The sequence below is a fragment of the Callorhinus ursinus genome, unplaced genomic scaffold (assembly GCF_003265705.2).
Source record: "Callorhinus ursinus isolate GAN/ISIS: 27379988/994484 unplaced genomic scaffold, GSC_fseal_2.0 scaffold5, whole genome shotgun sequence".
Classification (NCBI taxonomy): Eukaryota; Metazoa; Chordata; class Mammalia; order Carnivora; family Otariidae; genus Callorhinus; species Callorhinus ursinus.
The window spans coordinates 13,550,218-13,574,062 of record NW_027397067.1 but is presented as its reverse complement, the minus strand read 5'-3'; the positions used below and the strand labels follow the sequence as shown (position 1 = coordinate 13,574,062).

The 23,845-nt window shown below is 41.4% G+C and overlaps 1 protein-coding gene across 5 annotated transcripts in view; it reads left to right on the top strand.

Moving 5' to 3' along the window:
* The window catches only part of ASPH (aspartate beta-hydroxylase), a 212,813-nt gene that overhangs the window by 123,106 nt on the left and 65,862 nt on the right, over positions 1–23,845 (top strand). For all 5 annotated transcript variants that reach the window (XM_073892803.1, XM_073892801.1, XM_025870635.2 and 2 more), the window contains 2 exons: positions 13,385–13,470; positions 20,027–20,113. In XM_073892803.1, the coding sequence (XP_073748904.1) occupies positions 13,385–13,470; positions 20,027–20,113 (173 nt within the window). The remainder of the gene's footprint in view (positions 1–13,384; positions 13,471–20,026; positions 20,114–23,845) is intronic.

Sequence of the window (23,845 nt, the reverse complement as noted above, 5' to 3'; positions counted from 1 at the left end):
TCTTATATTTACCACCACTCCTACAAACCAAGATTAATAAATTCTATTAATATCAGGTTTTCATTTTCTTCACACATGGAGAAATTATCAAAGCACTCTTGGAATTTATTACTGTGATTGAATTATATTTAAAGATTTCCACTTGGGTTTGGTGACATCTCACATAATGTCTAAAAAAATAAGAATCAAATGTAACTTGTGTCTTAAAAGGTATACTAATCATAACCAGACAATATTAATGTTGACAAACACCAAGCAAACATATGTTGACATCTGATAATCAAAAAAATAAGGTAGAATTAGAAACTGATCTTCCAGATACCTAAATTATTCATTCATATTTGTGTACTAATATTTAGATACATCTGCAATGCTGCAGAGCAGAATTACCTTTTTTTTTTTTTTTTTTTTTTTTTATAGGTGCTTATCTCCTCACCTTTGCAACACTCCCTCCCCTAAGATTCTTACTCAGTGGTGCTTAGAAATGTCTATTTGTTTCAAGTTCCCCTGGTGGTACTGGTGTACAGCCAGGCTTGGAAATTGTTGCTTTATTTAACATGCCTGGGAAATCAGTATTTCATAGAAACATGTTTTTTTACTTTTTATTTATTTTTTTAGAGAGAGAAAGAGCACTGACGGGGGGAGGGGCAGAGGGAGAGGGAGAGAGAGATTCTTTTTTTTTTTTTTAAAGATTTTATTTATTTTTTTGAGAGAGAGAGAGGAAGGGAGGGAGAGAGAACAAGCAGGGGGAGAGGTAGAGGTAGAGGGATAAGCAGACTCCCCATTGAGCAGGGAGCCCAGGATCATGACCCAAGAGGAAGGCAGACACTTAACTTGCCGGGCCACTCAGGCGCCCGGGGACAGAGAATCTTAAGCAGGCTCCACACACCCTGTCTTAACAACCCTGAGATCATGACCTGAGCCAAAATCAAGAGTCAGATGCTCAATCAACTGAGCCACCCAGGCGCCCCCACAGAAACATATTTTTTAAAGGCCTTCAATACCTTTAAGAGCCACTGAAACAAAATTTAGAAATTTGGTAGATACTTTTCTAAAATACTTTTTATGCAACTCTGCCTTCTAAAATCATATGCTGCCCATAATTTAATTTTCCTATGGGACTATGATGCCCATTTTAATGAACATCAGTGACCGTGCAGTGATGCCTTTTGGGGCTTTTGAAGTGCGTAGCACCGTTTACCTCTACAGTCTGGCCAATGCTGAAATAGGCTAATTTCTGTTCGTTTTTCTGTCTTTCTGACTTTGGTCTGTCAGCTTTTACTTTTCCCTGCTGAGTGTACCTCTGACTCAAGCAACCCTCACTCTCTCTTTCTAATGTGTTATTTAAAGTGAGTTAAGGGCTCAAGGACCAGAAGAGCAAGATTGTTAGAATTGTATCTAAAATAAAACTGGGGGAAGGTGGCTATCCTCTCGTGGAACAGTGCACACAGAGATGAAATTCATAGTGTCTGAAGCAGCTGTTGGTAAGCCTGTGGACTGCCTTGGCACTGAAGGGGTTTCTTTTATGTATAGAAAACACATTACTTAGCGTCTCTGAAATTTCTAATTTAACATATGGGGTCACATCTGTTAAAGGATTATTAATCTAGAAAGGGAGTGATGTATAATTTATTAAAATAACTCTATGGGGAGACAACGGACTCCATTTAATAAACTGGAATAGTTGCTGCCTCCACTGAATGCTCCCAGTGGAATTCCACATTAGTTCAATAGAGGGGGCAGATGAAAACAATTGGCCTTTATATAATGTTTACTGTGTTGTATTACTTAGTGTCTCTCAGCTGAAAAATATTTATGTTAGCTGTTCGGTTTAAGCTTTGAATATTGAACTCCTGCTGCTATATAGTTGATACTTACTTCTGAGAACAAGAGTTCCTTGTTCCTTAGCTGTAGGAGGCAAAGGAAGGGTGCACCACTCTCCTTCCCTCCCATGTGCAGTGAAGGCCGGCAGGTCAGAGAATCTGCCTAGAGTTGCCCAGATTTACCTCTTCTCCGGGTACTGTAGACCTATAAGGTAGATGGTATTAGAGGAGGCAGGCTCAAAGGGGGTTCTTTTTGGATCAGATGTGTTAATTTTCCTTTCTTGCAGCGATAATACAAAGATTCCTGCCAGAAGCACTTCCGTGGCTGTCTGCTGATTGGGTTTCTCAGTAGCAAATAACATGACTCTGTCTGGATATGATAGCAGATTTCTTTCACCCGTCCCCACTGTGAAGCCAAGCAATAGAATACTGTTGGGGGCAGAAAAGTCTTCCCTTCTTCCCTTTTAGGTTCTTTGTCTGTTCTAATAATTAAATTGGCATAAGACAGATTAACAAGAGAAAAATAAAAGTTTAATAACATGTGGGCCTTCTGTATAGACGGGAGAGACCCAGGAAAACTGAGTAGCTCTCCAGAATGGCTGAAGCCATCACCTTAAATACCATCCTCAGCTAAAAGTGAAAGATGATGAGGCTGGGGAGCCAGTCATGGGAGCTTAGCAGGAAAAACCCAATAAACAAGTGTAAGATTGTTATGCAGACTTAAGTCTGGGCTTTCTCCATTGATAAGAGTTTCTGCACATTGAGTGATCCCTCCTTCCTGGGAGGGAAAGATAGCCTCAAAGACAGGGAGCCACCCTTAAAAATGGATATCTCCCTTGTTCTGTGCTAAGCATGGAGACTGCTTAAGATTCTCTCTCTCCCTCTCCCTGTGCCCCCACCCCTGCTCATGCGCACACGCTCTCTCTCTCTCTCTCTCTCTCAAAAAAAAATAAAAAAATAAAAATAAAAAGGAAATCTCCCTTGTAAATGTAAATGTCTCCTGCAAAAGAGTAACTTCTTCTCCGTTTTCAGAGCTTCTTTTTGTGTCTGCAATTTCTTAAAAATAACCGGCTTAAAATAATCAGTATGCCAGAGAGGCATATCTTGGAGTGGCGAGATTTGCTCCCCTAAAATACCTTGCACAATTCACACTTCTAAATGAAAGAGAAAGAATTGAGTGCTCCCATCCTCCTCCCCTGCCTATGCCTTGAAGGGACACTGGTAAATGTGCAGATATGGGCTTGTTTTCCCTGTACCTCACAGAAAGAATTCCATCAAAAATCTTAGTGCTGGATTCTTCAAGTCTTGAATGTTTTGCTCTGTTGTTTCCTTCTTTTTATCATTTGCCTTAATTGATAGATTTACCTTAGTGCCAGACAAATTTAGAGATTTTTTTTCTTATATTCATAATTAGCATTGGTTTTAAAAAGCAAAGCAAAATTAACTTCTAATTCTAATACAGGAAGATTAAAATATGTAATGGGGTCTGTCTTAGGTTAACTGTTAATTAACATGAATAATATTGCAATAAAGCATTATATGATTATTTTAGCTTCAGGCTGCATTTCAGATAGAGAGCACATTTTTCTTCAATGTCTTATTTTGGTCTTACTCTTCCTTCCATTAAAATTATTTTGCTGTTCATACTATTTCTCATCATATCCCATCTTTGGATACTTTCATATCCAATAGCAGTCTTTCATATTTTATGTCTTTCTACTTGGAGACACATAGCAGGGGCTGGGAAGCAAGGCAAGTATAGTGTGACCCCATAAGTCCTTAGTCCTTTGTTGACTCAGAAAATACAAACCAGATACAGGTATGGTGTGGCAAAGTTATTAGTTGCCCCAAATCTCTGTCAGGGAAATGGTTGACTATAGAGCAAATCTGGTATCTTAAAAATAAATAAATAAATACAAATAATTCCTCAAACCATTTGCTAATAAGATGTTGGGGTTGAGCAAATTTTCCTCTCTCCAGCCTTCTTCCAGCTGGACTAAGAATGAAATTGACATGAGACAGATTAACAGGAGAAAATCACATTTAGTGTTGTACGTGCAGGGCATCCACAGACAAGAAACTCCAAGGACAGTCTGGCAACATGAGGCTTATATGACCACCTGAGCTAAGGAACTTAGATCCCTAAGGTAAGGGTCTAGGGATACAATGAGAAGGTAGGCCATTAGCTGGAAGGTGAGAGGGGAGGTTTGGAAAACAAAGCCTGTCCTGTTATGCAAGTAACTTCCTTAGGTAAAAAGAAAGAATCTCTTAATAGCTCTCTTCCTGGTGCAGGCTTTCCTTTCCAATGTAAATTTAGGCAGTTGAGAGGGGGGTAAAGACCTTTTCCTGAATCTGCTGGGTTTTGATTGCTTTTAACTCAAAAATCATCTTCATGCCAAGGTGGCCCATCTTGGAGTGGCCTGCCTTCGGCCCCTACAAATATAAATCATACACATCTCCCATTTAATTAACAGAATTTTAAGATGCAATGAAAATAAGGTGTTATAGATGGAAGTCATGATTAACATTTATATTGATGTTTTATGCTCCTTTATGGTTGGTAGGTGAGGGTCAGATATTACCCCAATTTCATGGAAGCAAAGTTAAGCAAGTCACCTAGGAAGGGCAAAATTTACACTGTGATTGTCCTACGAAGCCAGGGTGTCTGTGCATAATGTGTAAACCCTGGATCTTTGAGACACAAAAGGAAAATTACTGTGGTTATTTAACTACCTTTATTCTTTGAGACAAGCAGTACAAGGTTCAACTTACTGCTTTACACAATGTAGGGTCCAAGAGCTCCAAGATGGGCTACTTTGGCATGAAGATTATTTTGCACTGAAGATAATCTAGATCCAGTGGGCTCAAGACAAACTGTTGCCCCTCTCTTAACCACATAGAAGAATCTAAATTGGGGGTCTTTTTTGGAATAAAAGTTATTACCAGAGATAAATTTAATCTGAGTGACCCATCCATATGGCAGGGCAAACATCTAATGACCAAATATTTGCTCTTCTTCTTATTGCTCTGTGAATTGCATTCCTTCCTGTGACGTCTCAGACTCTACCCTCTTCTTCTTAGTTCAGGGTGACATATATATCTCATTTTACCTGACTGTCTTTGGAATATCCTTATCTGTGTGGATTCCTGGTACATATGAAATTAAATTTGATTTTCTCCTCTGTTAGTCTGTCTCATGTCAATTTCATTCTTAGTCCAACTAGAAGGACCTTGAAGGGAACAGGAATTCTTCCTCTCTGACAACAGCATGATACTTACACCAATGCTTAATTCTATTCTGTCATCACTCTCAAAACCCTTAGAAACACCCTAGTTTCTTCACTTTTGGCCAGGTGCTAGAGATATATATAGCAAAATGGCAAAAGCATAGACATTGCAGTCAAGATAACCCCAAGCTCCAATCTTGGCTCCTCCTGTTAACGGTTTGCGCAGCCTAGGTGAGTCACGCATGTCTAGCAGAGTTAAGTGCTCAGTAAATGTCAACTATTATTATTAGCAAACAATTTGATAAGGCATTAAGCAGTGACTCAGAACGTAAAAGCAAGATGCTTTGTGAACTTATGTCCTACTAATAGCAAAACTTTGCAGTCTAAGAACTTACTGGTTGTATTGGGGAGAAAGAATTTCCTCTGCCCTTCAAGATCCTTCTACCCAGACTAAGACTCAAATTTGACATGAGGCAGATTAACCGGAGAAAATCAAATTTAATTGTGTAGCAACAGGGAATCCATACAGAGATGGAAAGTCCAGACAGTCAGTAGGTCATTTTGAACAAAGGAGAAGGGGTAGGATCTGGGACTTCCAAGGGAATGAATGAAATTCACGGGAAAATGAAAAAGAGTAAATGTTTGGTGAGTGAATGTTTGAGGGACCACTCAAAAACAGTGGGACATAGGGGTGCCTGGGTCAGATGGTTAAGTGTCTGCCTTCGGCTCAGGTCATGATCCCAGGGTCCTGGGATTGAGTCCCGCATCAGGCTCCCTGCTCAGCGGGGAGCCTGCTTCTCCTTCTGCCTCTCTGTCTCTCTCTGTCTCTCTCTCTGTCTTTTATGAATAAATAAAATCTTAAAAACAAACAAACAAAAAAAACAGTGGGACATAGAGAGCTTTGATCAAACAGGCCTTGCTAGGTTCCTCCCCGTCCACCTACCTAGTTCATATCATAATGTAGTTATCTATGATGATACTCTCTTCCGGGAGCAGGTCCTCTACCTAAATTCTTTTAGGCAGCTGTTGGGGAGGTAAAGAGCTTTTCCTGTATCTGCTGGGTTTTAATGGCTTTTAGCTGAAAATAATCTTCATTTAAAGTGGCCCATCTTGGGGCAGGCTGCCCTTGGCCCCTGCAGTTGTGTCTAGTATTTTGCCATTTGTGTTCTAAATTGCTGAATATACTGAAAAATTAAAATGGAATGAGACATAGGAATTAAATATCAGTGTCCTCTATGATATTTTCAGTGAGGATTGGCTTACACATACCTTGTTTCTTTTTCTTATTTTTTTCCTCTGTCCCCTCCAGTATTGTCCGCTGACACTTTTTGGATTAGACCTTCTTTTTATAAAGCAAGTTACTCTCAGTTTATTCTCTTCTTGGTTGCTAATAATTTGCTGATTTTTTTTTTTAAATAGCTGATATGCTTAAGGTAAAATTGACATTGTCTTATCCCCTTCCAGAATGTCTTGATTCATTCATGCTTTCATATGTTTGGAAACATTTGTTGAGTACTTTCTTGTAGGACTGGCCATGTGCTAAATGCTGGGAATAAGACAAGGAAAACACAGTTCTTTTCTCTCACAAACTAAAAACCAAGCAAGGGTTGGGGAGGGTTGGTAGGAAGAGAGAGAGGGTGAGCGTGCACAAGCTAAATATACAACCAACTTAAACACAGCCTGAAAAGTTTACTATTTCTAGAAACAAAATGCTATGTGAACACAGAAGAGAAGGGTATTTTTTTTTTTTTTTTGCATGATGAAGCCTTAGGAAGTGGCATTTAAACTAGATCTTGAAAGTTGAAGTGCAGAGTAGAAATAGAGGGAAGTATTTTCCAAAGAAAACACCATGAGAAGATTCACAGAGGTGTCAAAGTTCATGCCATATTTGAGAGGCTGTGTAAAGGCAACATAGAGTGCTTTAGAGGTATGGAACAAGAGAGGAAAACAGAGACTAGGGGCCAGTTTGTGAAAGACTGTAAACCTGGTTGAAGGAAGCAAACTGTGAAATAGCTCAAGATGGACATTATCTCCCTTGAATAAATAAAGCATTTTGGTGGTTTTGACTTGGTGGGAGAAATTCCCATTCTCTCTTTCTCTATCTCAAAGGCAGTTAATTTAAGATACTTAATTAGCATACAAAATTGTATCAAAAACAAAATGGTAGCCCAGGGCAGGAGCAGATGCCATGACCTTCAGCATTGCATCCCTTGGCATCTGGAATCCCTCATCTGGGTTGAGGTAGGGAGCTACGGTTGTACACTTTGTGTCTTGGATATTTTCAAAGCCCAATTCTTGCTATGCTACTGAACTTTTATAGTTGGAGCATACATCCTCTCTCAACAAAACTTAGACTCCCTAAACATGCACTTAGGGCCTCCGCTGGCTCTTGAAGTAGGCTCAGCATCACTAAGGCCACATCCTCAGTTGTGGGGAGAGAGCAAGTCAGTGCCCAGAGTCCTTGAACAATATCTCCACCTTCAGCTTTCCAAAATTCTGGAAAGCCCTGACTCCCACAATAAGAGCATTCACATAGATGCTACCAAACACTAGCATCCAAGCAGAAGGAGACGTTTGGCCTTTCACTTACAAGAAAAATAACTAATGATGAAAGTACAAGTCCCCAGTTGTGACTGAATTACAAAATAGCCACTCTTTCCTCTGGTAGAATAATGCTACCACCACTGGGTATGCTTGAGTTCTAAGTGTCCCCGGGAAACTTTCCCTTCTGCCTCCCCAATGGATTAGCACCATTCCTGGTCCATCCTAAAACTCATTCCTCTAAAGGTTAATTATCTATTCCCATCTTTCTTCTCAATAAGACTATAGCCTCCTGGAGAAAGGTCTGTTGAATTCCCAGCCCGGTCCTTGGAACACAGTGGCATTTTAGCAAATAGTTGAAGGAATGAATGAGTCAGTGAAGAAGGTTGGTCTTAATGTAAAGGTCTGGGGCTCTTTTCCACTGTGTACAAACACTGAAGAACAACAACATTTTGGTGTAGTTCAAGAGGAGTCAAAAATTTTTTTAAATAATTTTTATACAAAAGAGTAGAATATTTGGAGGGGGGAAAGAATGGTGAAGAAAAGGGGCGGGCAATCAGGAGTAGAAAAGGTAGCTGGGATATTAAATAAGAATGTATAGATGTCATCAAGAGCCTCGTTAGGTCTGGAGGAGTTTTGTTTTTTGGTTTTTTTTTTTCCCTTTTTTTGTGCAGGGAGAAGCATGGTTAAGTTTGAATTACCTTCCATAAGATTTGTGGTGAGGAGGGGGATCAAAATCAGATTGAATTTTATTTTTAAACATATGATATTTTCGGGGCTCCCGGGTGGCTCAGTTGGTTGAATGTTGTTTGATTCTTGGTCTTAGCTCAGGTCTTGATCTCAGGGTTGTGAGTTCGAGCCCTGTGTTGGGCTCCACACTGGGCATGAAGCCTACTTTCAAAAAAAAAAAAAAAAAAGAAAGAAAGAAAACAAAAGAAAAAAGAAACATGTTATTTTCATGCCCAAATGCTTTTCATACTGTTGTATGTGTAAGAGTCCTCACTGAGAATCACGTGGCTTGTCCCTTCCTTACAATGTTTTTGTTAAGGCAGTATTGAGACATAATTTACATGTACTAAGTCCAAACCATATGTATCCAAGTGTGCAGAGATGAGTTTTGACATATGCATAGACATCTAGATACAGTTTACCCATCACAGTTAAGATATAGACCTCTGTAGTCCCCAAAGTCTCTTGTACCCTTTGTAGTCAGCCCCTCCCCCCACTCCCAGCCTCTGGAGCCATTTACCTGTTTTCTTTCCTTACAGTTTTCTCTTTTCCGAAATACTGTATAAAGGGAATCATCCAGTCCGTAGCCTCTTTTACTTAATATAATGCATTTGAGGTGCCTTATGCATGTTACAGCTTAGTGTGGAGTAGTCGTCCATTGTATTACTCTGCCACAGATGGTCCATTCACCAGCTGACCGGACGTTTGTTCTTTTTCTACCTTTTGGCCGCTGTGAATAGTGCTGCAGTGAATATGCACATCAAAGTCTTTGTGTGGACATACGTCTTCATTCCTCTTGGGTGGGTAACCGGGATCAGGACTGCAGGCATGGCTCTCTAAGGAATTTCATTCTTATTTTGTATGTTCAGGGATCGATGGGTGTATATAAAGAGTGGGAGACATGGATAGAAAGGTCCTCAGCACAGTGTAGACCATGGGGACAGACTGGAAGCAGGGAGACTGCTTAGGAAATTGTTACTTTTCTGTCTACCATGTGGCAGACATTGCCATTTTCATCACTCTCTTTAATGCGGCGGGTTTAGAACATGGAGTCATGCAGAGATCCTGTGTCTGTTTTTCTTGGTGAACATTTGACCGTGCAGTTGCCAAATTCTACCCATGCACCGTAATATAAAAACATCTTCATTTGTGGACCAAGTGGAAATGAAAAGGGATCGACATTCATTTTTATATAATCTGAGTATGTATTGCTAGAGCTTTTTCTCATACTAATTTTTCTTTCCTTGTCTTTCTTTTTTCCTCTTATTTCCCCTTAATGTTTCAACCGTGGCGTGGCAAGGGAACTGAGAATTTGAAATGCAACTGAAATGCACTTTTTTCCTTCTTTGCGGTTTTGGAAAAAAAATAAAATCCTTGCAATGACAGTGATTATTTTTATACAAAGTTCAATATAGCATGAATAGCTTCCTTCTTAACCATTTTTTAAAAGAAACCCATGTTCAACAAAATTAACAGTTCCTTCCAGTGCCTTCTAGGTCTACTTTGAAAGATTATTAACGTGATTTCAATCAACTGAAAATTAAAAGCACGGGATTTCCAAGTTCAAAGAGACCTTAACATAGCCAGCCCATGTTGTAGATGAGAAAATTGAGGCCCAGACCACCTGGGAGCCTGGTTCCATCGCTAACCATAAGAACTCATCATTGCTTTTGTGGGTTGGCCATGTGCCTCCCCATAACAAGAAGGAGGAGCTCTATGTTTTTTTAGAATTGGGAAAATTGCCTTGGGCTTTTTATACATTTAAAAATAAAAATAGTCATGATAGGACCAAACTTGAATTTCAAAGAGAACTACTAAACTTGAATGTGAAAAGAGATATATAAGATTTTTAATGTTTTGTCTATCTTTTTGTGATGATATTGAAATATTTTGACATTAAGATACTTATAGTGTATAACTGTTTAACAAACATATTATTTTACTGCTGACTGTGTTGAACCGCCGATAGTTTATTTTTCTTCTTAGAGATAAATCTCATGTTAACTTTATAAAACAGGAGACAGATTTGGGAAAACCAGTGATGCTAGCAGTAACATCCCGTAGTCAGGTGCACGCCAGGCTTTCTTGGTCCTGCTGGCATTCTGCTGACAGACACTTCTGCAAAACCGAAATGAGCAGTTGAGAGACATAAGTCAGTGCTGAGATGACAAGACACTGACTCACCACCATGCAGTCACATCTCAGTCCAACATCAATTTGTTTTCCATATCCTCAGCATATATGCTAACGTATAATGACATGCAGCTGGAAACACCCATTATTCACTATTTTATCAGTCTCTGCTTTAGCCATTTATATTTTTTCACGATAGGGGTCCTGAGGGCTCACGGAAGGGGGAAGAGCAAGGTGGAATAAACAAATAAAAGAGCATGACAATTTTTAAAAATGTACAAGGAGTGAAAAAAAGGAAAGGTGACCAGTGTCAGCTTTCTTGCTGATGACAGCTGAATTGAAGGATGGGGCAGAGATGAGCAGGAGTAATGGGTTGATTAATAATGAACCCCAGAATTAGACTTAACTGCCCACTCCAGGCAGCTTGGAACAGCCATAGTTCCCCCACGTGGGGGCCTCCCTGTAAGACTGTGGTCAGCTCAGCATCCTACGTGTGCTCTTGGGAGGAAGAGAAAAGGTCGGACGGAACCACACAAGCTTGTCATATCCTCCAACCCAGTGAGCAGATAAGTCACACCACCACCCCTGTGGGGAGAGGCAGGAGGCTGAGTTTTTGGGGAATGTCCCTCCCTTTGGAAACCATTTGAGCAGGAAATAAGTGTGTATCATCCTGTGTGGATGAGAGAGGGGAGGTATCAAGGGACTGCCCCTTTTGGAAGCCCAGTGACATGCCTGTGAAGTTAAATTCACTATGTCTGGGAGGTTGAGAGAATGAAAGGAGGTACAGGTAAAGCACCCGGCATGGGGACTGGCACAGAGCGAATGCTAAAAAAAATAATCGTGATTCCGTTCAGTCTTTGTTTGGACAAATCCACATGCTCCTTCTTTGCCCTGTTTTGTTTGCCATCTCTAACCAGGTTTGTGATTTAGACAACCAGATGGATATGATGTCATCCTCTGGAAGAGAACAGATATGAGAAATATTAGAGTGGTGAGCAGTAGTGCATTTGATTTCTTATCTACTGAGCGTGAGGCATCTGCGTCATAAATCATAGGCACATGGATTTATGATTTTCGTAAAGCAAAAGAACATTAACCTGTTAATTTGTAGCTCCATTTGGAAATTAAACCGTTAAAGAAAGCCCTGTACAGGGCTAAAGACTGACCCTGGACGGCATCACATCCCGGGGAGCAGCGGAGGGCAGGACCCACAGAGGAGCCATGGAGGAAATGAAGAGGCCAGAGAATAAGGAGGAAAACTAGAAAAGTGGGCAACACAGAAGTCAAGGAGAGCATTCATTTCAGGAAGGAGGGAGGAGTCAGCTGTGCCCGATGCTGCAGAGGAGTCAGGTAGGAGAGGGAGGAAAAGGAAGAAAGGGGCCTGCAGAGAAGGCAGTAAGCATCATTCCTTGTCAGTTATGGAGCACGGAATGTATGGGGCACTGTGCTACCTGCTCAGGCGCAATATCGACTTAATTCTCAAAAACGCTACCCCCGTTTTTACAGATGAGGGAAGTAGGAGTCAGAAAAGTTTAGTAAAGCAGCTTGGCTTAGGTCACAAAGCTTAGAAGTCAAAGAGCTGGGACTCAGACCCCTGTCATCTGACTGTTAACCACTCAGCTGCCCTCTCTTCCAGAAGACTTGCTTTTGCCTACTGTTGGGTGAGGAAGCCAGAACACTGTGAGTTGAGGGGGAGCCAGGAGTGAGGGAAGGGTAAGAGAGGATGGCAGGTAGAGGAGGGTAGGCTGAGGTTTGTCTTGCTTTAGAACGGCAAAGACCTCAGCATTATTAGATGAACATAGATGCCCAGAATAAAGCCAGGGAGTGAGGAGACACTCAGGATGTGTGTGTGTGTAGAGGTGGGACCTTAGGAAGGAGAGCCCCTTCTTCTATGTGACAGGAGAGAGCAGAAGCAATTGGATGGATAGGTTCAGTGTCAGAACATTGATGAAGAACATCTCTTCTGATTGTCCTTATACTTTCTCTCTCTCTGTTTCCCACGCCATCCCTTGTCCCACCGCCAGCCCCCTCCTCTATCTGGAACATCCCACTTACCCTTCCATGTCCCTCTCTTGGCATTCTCCTGAGCCCTCAGACAGGATGGTTTGCTCTCAGCTTCCAGGGAGTATGCGGCCTCTGCCCACCCCACGGGCACTGCCAGGTGGGCCCCAACAGGACCCACCGCCCACCCCCACCCCCCCACTGCTGGATGTCACTTCATGCTAAGTGAGCGTGAATCAGTTGAGTTTGCACCTAAGACATGGTGCCCCTCTGTAGGAGCTTAGGGTTTGGAAGAGGACTAAGTTACACAAATGATTATAAGTCCTATGGGAGAAGGACCATGAAACAGAGATATGCAGAGTGCTGTGGACTTCAGTCCAGAGGGGGAATGCAGTGAGGGAGGCAGAAGGGTTTTGAGCTAGTTGTTGAAGGATGAGCATATTTACACCTGACAAAGATAAGGAATAGGCCATTTTACTTAGAGAAAGTAGCATCAGAAATGGCACAGAGCTTATTTGGGGAACACAGGATGGTCGTGTTTGGCTGAAGGAGGAAATATAGCTGGAGTGGTAAGTCCATGATGTAACAGGAGGACCTTGAGTGCTAGACTATGAAATTCTGTTCTTTTCAGCAGTCTTTCGGTCGCCAAGAAGTCTATCCTAAGAATTTATAAATCACACCTACCATTTTCCTTCCAGAAACTAGGCCGGTATCCCAGGCTCCCAGGAATACCCTTGAGCGTATAAGTGAGAGCTGTGTTATCGCGCTTGGGCAGCTGCTGCCTGTGTCCTGGGGTTGGGGGTGGGAAGAGGAAAGCCAGGGGTGGGCTTGCTCCTGCAGTGAGAGTTTTCTCATTACTTGTACATCACTATTCTTAAGAACTATTTCTAGACAAAGAAATACAAAATAAAAACCTCTTTTTTCTTTCAGTTAAGAAAAAGAAGCCTAAACTATTAAATAAATTTGATAAGACTATTAAAGCTGAACTTGATGCTGCAGAAAAACTTCGTAAAAGGGTATGTTGATGTTTTTGTTCGGCGCAGAAATGTGCAATGAGTTAGTTGTTCAACAAATTCAGGTATTACTCTTGAATTGTTACAAAATAATAATAAGAGAAGCAGCCCTTGAATAGAGTGGATTTTTCCCCAAGCACATCAGCATTCCATGTGAAATGAATCAAGTAAAAGGGAAAAATTGCACCTGTGTGGCCCAAATAGAAGTAGAACTAACATTTAGGCCGGCCGACTTGGGGTCAGCCTACCTCCACCACCGGCCAGGTGCGGGGCTTTGGACAAAACACTTGGCCATTCTGAGCCTCAGTTTCCTTATTTAAAAAAGGAGAATAGTAAGTAATCTTCCTACTTGGTTTTTGTGATGATCAGATGAGATTTTTTTTTTTTTAAAGCATCAACTATGTCAAATGCCATATAGGTGAACGTTTTTAATTGTATAGCACCTCAAAGCAAAAAAAGAAAAAATAAGTTAGTCCAGGACTCTTAGGATAGTTACTGTTAGGTGAAATGACATTGGATTTAACATTCTTCTCACTAGGTGTTAATTTCAGGCACCTGCAGTTTTCAGGGTGACTATTGTATGGTTTGTGTTATCATCAGTTAATTTGAAATATGACTTGCATGTGTTTCTAGATATTGCAGTTAAAAAAATAACTTGATACTAGATTGAAGGTCTTGTTCTCTGACTCAGTCGTATTCATCATCTAATTATCAGGTCAAACATTTATAATAATGCATTTAATAACACCTTCACTAACATCTGCTTGTGACAGAAATTTCTCTTTCTCTACTCTGTACTTGAATTAGACTCGGTGTGTCATGACCGTTAGTTTTCCTGTAATATGCTTTTTTATCCAGTAGACCTTGGCTGCAAAGAAGGGACGGGGGGATTGTAAGTAAATAAGCAACAACAAAAAGACACAGGTTAGGAACTGAGGTGGGACAAGAATATGCTTCCCACATGTTTATTGGAAACGTACCAGGAAGCACGGAGACTTCTGTTAAGTAGCGTTAGGCAAGGTTCCCAGGCCAAGGTTGGCTTACCGTCTTCAGCAGCCAATAAAAATGGAGTAACTCCAAAGACTGTTGCAGCAGAGTTTTTCACTGTCCCTAAATTTAATCACTGGAAGGATTTCTGAGTCTATCTTGTTTAACTTCACAAAATGAAGCCATCTACTATTTGTGGGAAATTTGCATGTCTTAATGGAAGTGAAGTAGGAGTCTTCTTTTTCTATGCCCTTGTTTGGCATCCTCCACTTTCTCTTTACTAAATGCCATATATGAAAGTGTGGGATGCCTATTTCACAGGTGACTTTGGGGATAAAGGACGAATGAACAGCTTTAGAGAAGGATTGTTATGTAATTTTAATGAATGGGAAAGAAGGGCTCAGTTGCAAGGGGAAGATAAGTCAATGGGACATAAAAGTGCTGGAACAGTCCATGGAGTATTCTCTGGTTCTTCCTTATCTAGAGAAATGATGAGGCATTCCTCCAGGAGCACCCCAAATCTCTAACAGAGTAAATAAGGGAGGAAGGAGTAGCTACAATTCTTGCTTCTGAAAAGGCAGGGAGCCATATTTATTATTGACTGAATTATCAGCGTAAGTAAGTTTTTTTAAGGTTATTTTTATGGCTGATATTTTCATATGATGCAACCGGTCACCTTGGAAGAGCCGAGGCCCATGCTGAGGTATGCCCTAGACGGGGGGCGGTGGGGGAGAGGGGGTCCAGTTTCAGTTCATGCCTAGCTTTAAGGACTATGCTACATGAAAGTACGAGGTCACTTTATTTTTCCATCAAAAATGTACAGATCAGACCCTAGTTCAATCATGTGTTTTTCAAAAGTCATCTGTCTTGCTTAATTAACACTCTCCCTTACCCCTAGACAAAAGGATTTGGGATGATACACTGAAATATTCCTTTATGTGCTAGAGTCATTTATTATTATTGTATTTTAAGTGAAAAAAGAGAGGGAGAAGGGAACATGTAGTAAAGCCGGAGTAAGGTCAACACATGAAGGTTTGCATCACAGGGTCTGAAAGGAGCTTAGGATGAAGGGACACGCTGTAGGCCGAACACAAAGGGAGTAGCATCATGAGATAAGATTAATAGTGTTCATCAAAGGAGCTGCTCTCCACCAAGTCCAGAGAGAAGCGTTCTGCTGTGGGTCTTCATAAAGGGTATGCTGATGGATGGCACAGCTTCCTCCCTCTCATCACACCAGTGGATTCTGCAGTACATCTGTGGGGGCGTGTCTTAACGTCCATCAGCATGGCCCACTGGCCTCACGCCAAGACAGTGGGGCCCAAGTACGTGTCTCTCCAATGGGCTGTCTTAGTCCTTGCATAAAATGTAAGCTCTGTCGAAAGAGATGATTTTTAGGCAATTCTTCACAAGCTTTGTCTCTTGCCTTTAAGTTTCTCAATTAAGCAGTGAATGTCGTAGTGTTCGGAGCTGTATTCTCTAGTAAGATTCTAGGGAGGGGAAATTCTTCGAGACCAAAAGCAAACACATTTACTTTGCCAGCCTGCTGAAGCGAGAGCCGGGCTGACAGTCCCTTAGCAAGGCAACATAGCCTCTGTCGTAAGGGGATAGGAAGGATGCCTTGGTCGAGCCAAAATATTCCGTTATTTTTCCAATTTTGATGGCCAACTAAGGGAGTATCCAGAAAGAACAAAATGCTTAAGCAGATTTGTGGCAAATAGTGTTATTCCTATGTTTTAAATCATAACGGTACATTTAGCATGATTTTCACAAAAGTGGCCTCAACATTTGCAATTTAAGTTGCAGAAGGCATGTGGTAAGCTAAAAATGATCCCTCCCCAAAAATATCCATGCCCTAATCCCTGGAACCTGTAAGTATTACTGTATTTAGAGAAAGGGTCTCTGCAGATATGATAAGTTACAGATCTTGAAATGGGGAGATTATTCTGGTTTATCCAGTTGGGCCCTAAATGCAATCACATGTTTCTTTATAAGAGAGAGGCGGAGGGAAATTGGAGACAAAATAGGAGAAGGCACACAGAAGGGAGAAGGCAATGTGAAGACAGAAGTAGAGATTGGAGCAATGCATCCATGATCAAGAAATGCTGTCAAGGAGGCAAGGAACAGACTCTCCTCCAGAGCCTCTGGAGGAAGCATGGCTCTGCCAACGTCTCGATTTCAGCCCAGGAAACTAATTTGGGACTTCTCTTCTCTGGAATAAATTTCTGTTGTTGGAGCCATCAAATTTCTGGTAATTTGTGACAACAGCCATAGAACATGAATCCAGATTTTGGTGCTGGACAGTGGAGTCCTACTATAGTCAATACTTAAAAATATGGAAGTGGCTTTGGGCTTGGGTAAGGAGGAGAGGCTGAAAGAATTTCAAGAAGCATAAGAGCGAAAGCCTGGATTGTCTTAGGCAGACTGTTGGTAGAAATGTGGATGTGAAATCTGCCCCTGGAGAGGGCTCAGAGGAGGTGAGGAGCACTGTAGAGCAAGCTTTATCGATAATCTTCGAGAATATACCTATCGTTACAAGCAGAATGTTGATAGGCCCTTCTGGCAAGAGCCAGAAGGAAATGAAGAGCAGGTCATTGTAACTGGAGGAAAGGCAGTCCCTGTTACAGAGTGGCAGGAAACTTAACTTAATTGTATCTTATGGGCCTGCCGCAAAGCAAAACTTGTAAGCAAGCAATGAACTTGGATGTTTAGCTGAGGAGATTTCCAAGCCATGTGTCGAGGATGCGGCCTGGTTTCTTTTTTGCTGCTTCTAGTAAAATATGAGAGGAAAGTGATAATTAAGGAAGGAACTGTTAAAGAAAAAAAGAGCCAGAACATGATAATTTGGGGAGATTTCTTGGTCTATCCAGATTGCAGAAGATGCTACAATTCAGAAGTTCATTGTTGGGAAAGTGTACTCCGGAGAGAAGGCCAAGGGTGTGCTGGACATCCTTTTCCTGAAGAGAGTAGATGTGTGACTCTTGGATCTACCCAACCGTCCAGCAGAAATCAGGAATAGAGATGGGGTTATCCTGGAAGGGTCTGTGGAGGTGACTCTTGTCAAATGGTGTGGATCCCCGTGACAGGCACAAGAAACCCACAAGGCTTTTGAGAATATTATACCAGGAGAAGCATTGCCACCGGGAGGAGACACAGGACAAACTGGAAAAAGATACCAGATTACCAAAATTCTGCAGGCAGGAAACAGGCAGGTAAAACGAATCACGCTTTCAGTAGAAAGGAAGGATAACTCCAAGGGCAGAGTCTTGGACCCAGAGGCCAGAGACAAGGACTTGGTAGCCCGAGCCAAGAACCCAGAGGGCAGAGCCTCAAGCCACAGACTTTGAAACCTAAGGATTCACCTGCCTGCATTTTGAAATGTAAGCTCTGTCAAAAGAGATGATCTTTAGGCATGGAATCAGTGATTCCCTTCATTTTCTTCTAATAAGAAGAAAAAGGGAAGTTAGAAGAAAGTCACACAGAAAAAGATATTTAACATTGAATTCTTCATCCCTTAAAAGTGGGTGGGGGGAGGGATGAATAGATAAAAAACAGAGGGTTTTTAGGGCAGTGAAACCAGTCTGCATGATGCTATAATGGTGGATACAGTCAGTATACATTTGTCCAAACCCATAGAATATACAACAGCAAGAGTGAACCCGAAGGTAAACTATGGACTTTGGGTAATTTTGATGTGTCAGTGTAAATTTGTCAGTTGTAACAAATGTACACTGTGGCGCAGAATGGTAATCATGGGGGAGGTTGTGTGTGTTGGGGACGCGATGGTTAGATGAAAAATCTATACTTTCTCTCGATTTCGCCACGAACCTAAAATTGCTTGCTCTTAAAAAATAAAATCTTTAAAGAAATTGATATCTTGAGTGGACAGTATATTTTAAATAGCGATACAGTCATTTCTGACAATACATGTAATGTAGAGTGTGTGTTCCTGGCTTGATTTATCTCTACAACCGAGTCCTCACTGTCTGCATTAACCTGCCTGTCGACCAGGTGAAAGGCTCTCATGGGATGGGCCCCGTTATCTTGTGTTGCACACAGATTCCACACACACCACATGCTCTGTGCGGTGTCTGCCCGCGCTTTATCTGTGTTACCAGATGTAGCTGTGACAGCAGCCCCGCAAGGTAGTTAAGTATCCTCATCCCCATTTTACAGATGAGGCACCCGAGGCAGAGTCATCAGTAACTGGCCGTAAGTCCTACACCTCCGAAGTGGTGGAGACCAGCCTCTAACCTGTTGGTCTGGCTCTGGAGCCGGACTTGTAGACACTCCACTATGCATATGTTTTCCACCAACCCCTCAGCACCACTTTCAGGCAAGTGAGAGGAGAAGAAAACCTCCTCCTTCAATGATAATCTTCCGAATGAAATGATTTTACGTAACTTTAATAGGGATGTTGCCTGACCTTTGACTATTTAGTCAAGTCTTTCAGAAGTAGTTGTCAATAACAGCTGGGTAGTCCTGTACAGTTGGCTTTGCAGAGCCACATTGGTGAGGTAAACTTTGTCATGTGAAAACTCACTCGGTGAACGTCAAAAAGCATAAAAACCACAGCGAGCTTCCATTTATATGAGGAATGAATGGATTTACCAATTTAGAGGAAACTGAAGTGTCTGTGAAAGTTCACCTCAGAAAATCTGTCTCTCTCCTGTGGTTCCCAGTATCCTTGACCCGCAGCCATCCATCGGAAACCAGGGGACATTTGTTTCACCCTGTGGAATGGCCACGGATGGAGTGTCATGGGGAGCGGGTTCCTCACCCCCTGCCAAGACCCTCACCAAATTGACCTGTTCCACATCCTCTGTTTCTTTTCATGTCGTGGTGGTCAGGGACCTAGCGGAGGTGCTTGGACTATCTTCTTCAGGGTCCACGTGAGCTTTGGGAGGGGTCACATGACACAGAGTCATGAGTTTCCCCAGTCAACCAGACAAGCCAGATCAATCCAGGTGTTCCGTGGGTGACAGGTGCCACGAGCCAGTGGCCTTGTGACTCCTGCGAGTTTATTCCCCACCCCAACAGGTGCTTTAGACTTCTCATTGCAAACCCCAAGACATTCCGGCTGCCAGCAATATTTTTCCCCAACTTAAAAACCTAAATATTTTCTTCAAGAATATAGTCAGTAATATTGTAATAGTGTCGTATGGTGACCGACGGTAGCTACACTTGTGATGAGGATAGCATAATGTATTATAGACTTGTCTAATCGCTATGTTGCACATCTGAAACTAATGTGACATTGTGTGTCAACTGTACTTCAGTGAAAGAAAATTAAAATATAATGCATGTAGGAACTGTGCATATAGAGGGAAAATGCAGCTTCTTTAACAAAGAGAGTACATCATTTGTCAGGTTTCTGTTATTAAAAAAAAATTTTCATTTTTACTTTTATGTTTTCCAAACTTAATTTTCTAAAATCTTAGATAAAACTGTCTTTAGACTCAGAATGGAATCCGGGAAATTTTGACAGTATTACTTGGTGACTGTTAAAAAACCATATAGAATAACAGTATGCATCTGAACTTACTGCATTTATGTAACTGCCTCTTCCTAACAGGGAAAAATTGAGGAAGCACTGAGTGCATTCCAAGAACTAGTTCGCAAATACCCGCAGAGTCCACGGGCGAGATACGGAAAGGCACAGGTATTCGAAATCCCTCCTATGTAGAAGATGTTTTCGATGTCCTTGTGTTCTGTGTGATTGGATTTTTTCACTGCCCACTATTTGCATTTCTCTTTGCCCTTCTAACTTATATACAGAGTCCATTTCTCATGCCTATGTGTAAACTCAAGCAAGAAATGCCATTTTAAATAAGACAATTAACTATTGTTATTATTGCGTACTGGTGAATTTAGTAACGTTTTCCTGCTCTTGTCCATCTGGCTTCTCTCTGGGTTTGCAAAGAAAAGAAAGAGGAACGCTTTTGTCCTTGATCTGCCGTCACTGTCATGTCCCGTACCGCCCAGTTTTCGCTGTAGCCTCCTCCAAGCTGTAAGAACCTCGGTTTGGCGGCTAGCGACTGCAAGTATGCTTAGGAAAGACTTGAAAATATAAAGTGGGATTATATTACCAGCTACCTTCTCACTATCCGCACTCCCTCATCTTTCTTCCCTGACTTTCCCCATCTTCCAGCTCCTCCTTTTGTGAAGCTCTCCCATATTCATCTGTGGCTGCATAAAGCTACCGTGTGCCACGCGCCCTGGGATTATCATAATGAACCCTCTAGAGGGTCTCTGTCCTCATGGATCTTACGTTCCAGTGGGAGGTATTTTAAAAGTTACTTCATCAAAAATTACTTAGAGAAAGCCCACGATATGCCAGACCCTGTTCTAGATGCTGCAGATGTAACCATCAGCAAAACGTACCGAGTTGTCATTGTAGGGACGAAGGCAGTGCAGGAGGCAAAACAAGTAAAATGTATATGCCCGTTAGTGAGAAGTGCTAAGGAGAACCTAAAAAAGCAGAGTACTGCCATAGGATGTGTGAGGGAGTTGATATGTTGGAAAGGGTGTCAGGGAGAGGTCTACCGAGGAGGTGACATTTGAGCAAGGCCCTGAATAAATATATGTAGCAATATATATTTAAGGACATTATAAAGTGTTAAACGCAAATATATTAGATCATCTTATGTAATATATATCATAAAGAAAAGAAGAGCATACCCATTAAGATTTTTCTGGCTGCGAGTGGTGTGAGTTGAGGGTGACAGGGCAGACAGCACTTTAGATACGTTGGCCAGAAGAGGCCTCTCTACTGAGGTGTGGTGCGTGGCTGAAATGTGACAAGGGACCTGAAGGAGCTGTGCAGGCAGAGGGAACAGCGAGGGCAAAGGCCGTGATACGGGGGAGTCATATTGGCGTAAGAAGCTCAAGAACAGAAAGAAGGGTGTGCTGAGGGAGGGCAAAGTGGAATAAGTGAGGCCAGGGCCTCACAGATGCTATTCTCCATGCCCTGGGAAGCATTGGAGGGTTTATGCATGGACTTGGCCGTCTTGCTTTTTCATAGAGATTGTTTTGGTTTCTGGGTGGGGAATAGATGAAGGAGGCAGAAGTAGAAGCAAGAAGCAGAGGGGACTATTACAAGTACGCTCAAGGCGCGGTAGCATGGACTGTGGCCATAGCCGAGGAGATGGGGAAATGGTGGGGAGGGCTCCCTGTTGGCTTAGGTGTAAGGGTCAGGGGAAGACAGGACTGCAGTCCTGGGTTTTGGCTTTGGCCAAATGAGGAGAGAGAAAGAGATGGTTACTGACAGAGGAAAACTGTAGAGGAGCAGGTTTGGGGAGGTGTGAAGTCAAGAATTCGCTTTTCATCCTGTAAAGCTTGTGATGCCTCTTGGACATTCAAGTGGACATGTCAAGGAGACATTGAATTTATGAAGTCTGGAATTCAGGATAAAGGCCAGGCCTGACACAATGTATCTGGCAATGAGGCTCCCACAGTCTGGCCTGGTGGGATGAGATTCTCAACCCTACTGGGAGATGATAGGTGCAGAGCTACAAAAAATGTCCAGACCCAGGGGAACCTGACAGCTCCCCTTTGCCTGGGGTCAGTGCTGTGACTCATATACAGCACTCACATAGGAACTGTCATATCTATGGAAAAAACAAACATGTTTTGCTCTGAACTAGAGATGGCGACCACTTGTTCCAGATGCTCAAATTCTTATCTCCCTATTGAAAACCTATTAATTAAATTTTATTAATTAAATTTTAACAAATTAAGGTTGTGAAAAATTAACGCAAATAAATTCCTCCTATCCATGGAACAGACCAGGATACCAGGGGTAGCAGAGAGCAATTATATCATTTTTGTAAATGAGTTTGGTCAGTAATCCTCCAAAATCGCTGAACTGTATTGCTCTAAAGCAAGAGAGCACGTGTTTCTTACCAAAAGATCATGCCCGTTCAAATAAGTGATAAGTTTCATTACTAGTATTGGCAGTCATTTGATTAAGAAAACATATTAACTAGAAACAATAAAGATTCATGCAAATGTTAATTATGGCAAAAATTCTTTGTGCTTTAGAATTTTTCTTTGTATGTGATAGTAATTGTGGGTGCCAAAATCCAAATAAGTGTACTCTCACACATGGTAATTGCTGGATTTATATCTTGATTTCACTGTAGGAATTTGAGAGATAGGCCTCAGGCAATATATTTTATCTCTGAACTATTATGCTACAAGGTGTTACGGATATTAATGTGGCATAAAGCAAAATTTAAGCATGGTAAATTAAATTTTAATAGAGTAATTTAAAAGAAATTTTAAATGCATAGAAGTTTTAAAAATCAGAGTTCAAAAGAAGCTGGATTTTATAGGGAGGAATAAATGGTGACTTTTTCATCCTTTGTTTGCAAATTACACAATTACGCTGGAATATCCCAACAAATTTTTTTTTAATACACCAGCAGATTTGTAAGATTCAGCAACATTAAGTTAAATACGAACTACAGTTTCTGAAGCAGCACTGATATTGTCTGATTCCTGGGATCACCATGAAAATCAATTTTGACCAAGTTCTCTGAACATCAGATATAACATCTTAAATTATAATCTTACACAAACCATTAATGCCTCTGAGGCAGAAAATGACACATCTCCTAGGAAGTTTGGATGGTTGAATTAGTTCAAGTCAACAAAAGGCTCTGTGGTATTAACATCCTGGAACAAATGTTCAGTTTCTGCCCAAATCACTTTATGTACGGATGCTAAACTGATAAAAATAAATCTGTACAACTTTGATATTCAAAGCCAAGTCTATTACTTTCATTCAAAAAAATTTAAGATGGAGATGTCATTTTAATACTCAGATTTTCCCAATTCTGGAAGTTGTAAAATGTTTTTACTTCATTAAAATGAAGGAATTTGAGAGGGGTGGAGGGGAGGAAACAAGGTATATAAATTGTATCATCTTCGTGTCTTTTCAGATTGAGTTTAGTCTGATATTTATTCCAATTTCTGTAAAGAAGGATTACCTTGGTATTCATTTGTCCTTGCACTAACCTTGAAGAGACCCTCCAGCTCCAGAACTCCCATCATTCTCAGGAGTCATCTATGAATGATCATGTTTTAGGGAGTTAACTCACCATAGCCAAACTCACAAGAAACTGATGCCTAAACAGAAAAGCCGGCGTATGAATATACCGACGGCCAGAGGGGCAGGATGACCAGTGTGGGTCATTGACATTGGACCTTCTCTCCTGGCAGATAAGTCTATAATGTAGATCTGTCTACATTTACAGATATGAACAGATAGCGGTATATTCTGAAGCTTTTTTCTATCAGGCGAGGGTGAATTGACCTTTTTTAATCTAGAGATTTTTGTCTTACCACTTTTCCTTTATCATAAGACTGTCCGCTTCTCTCTTTCACTACT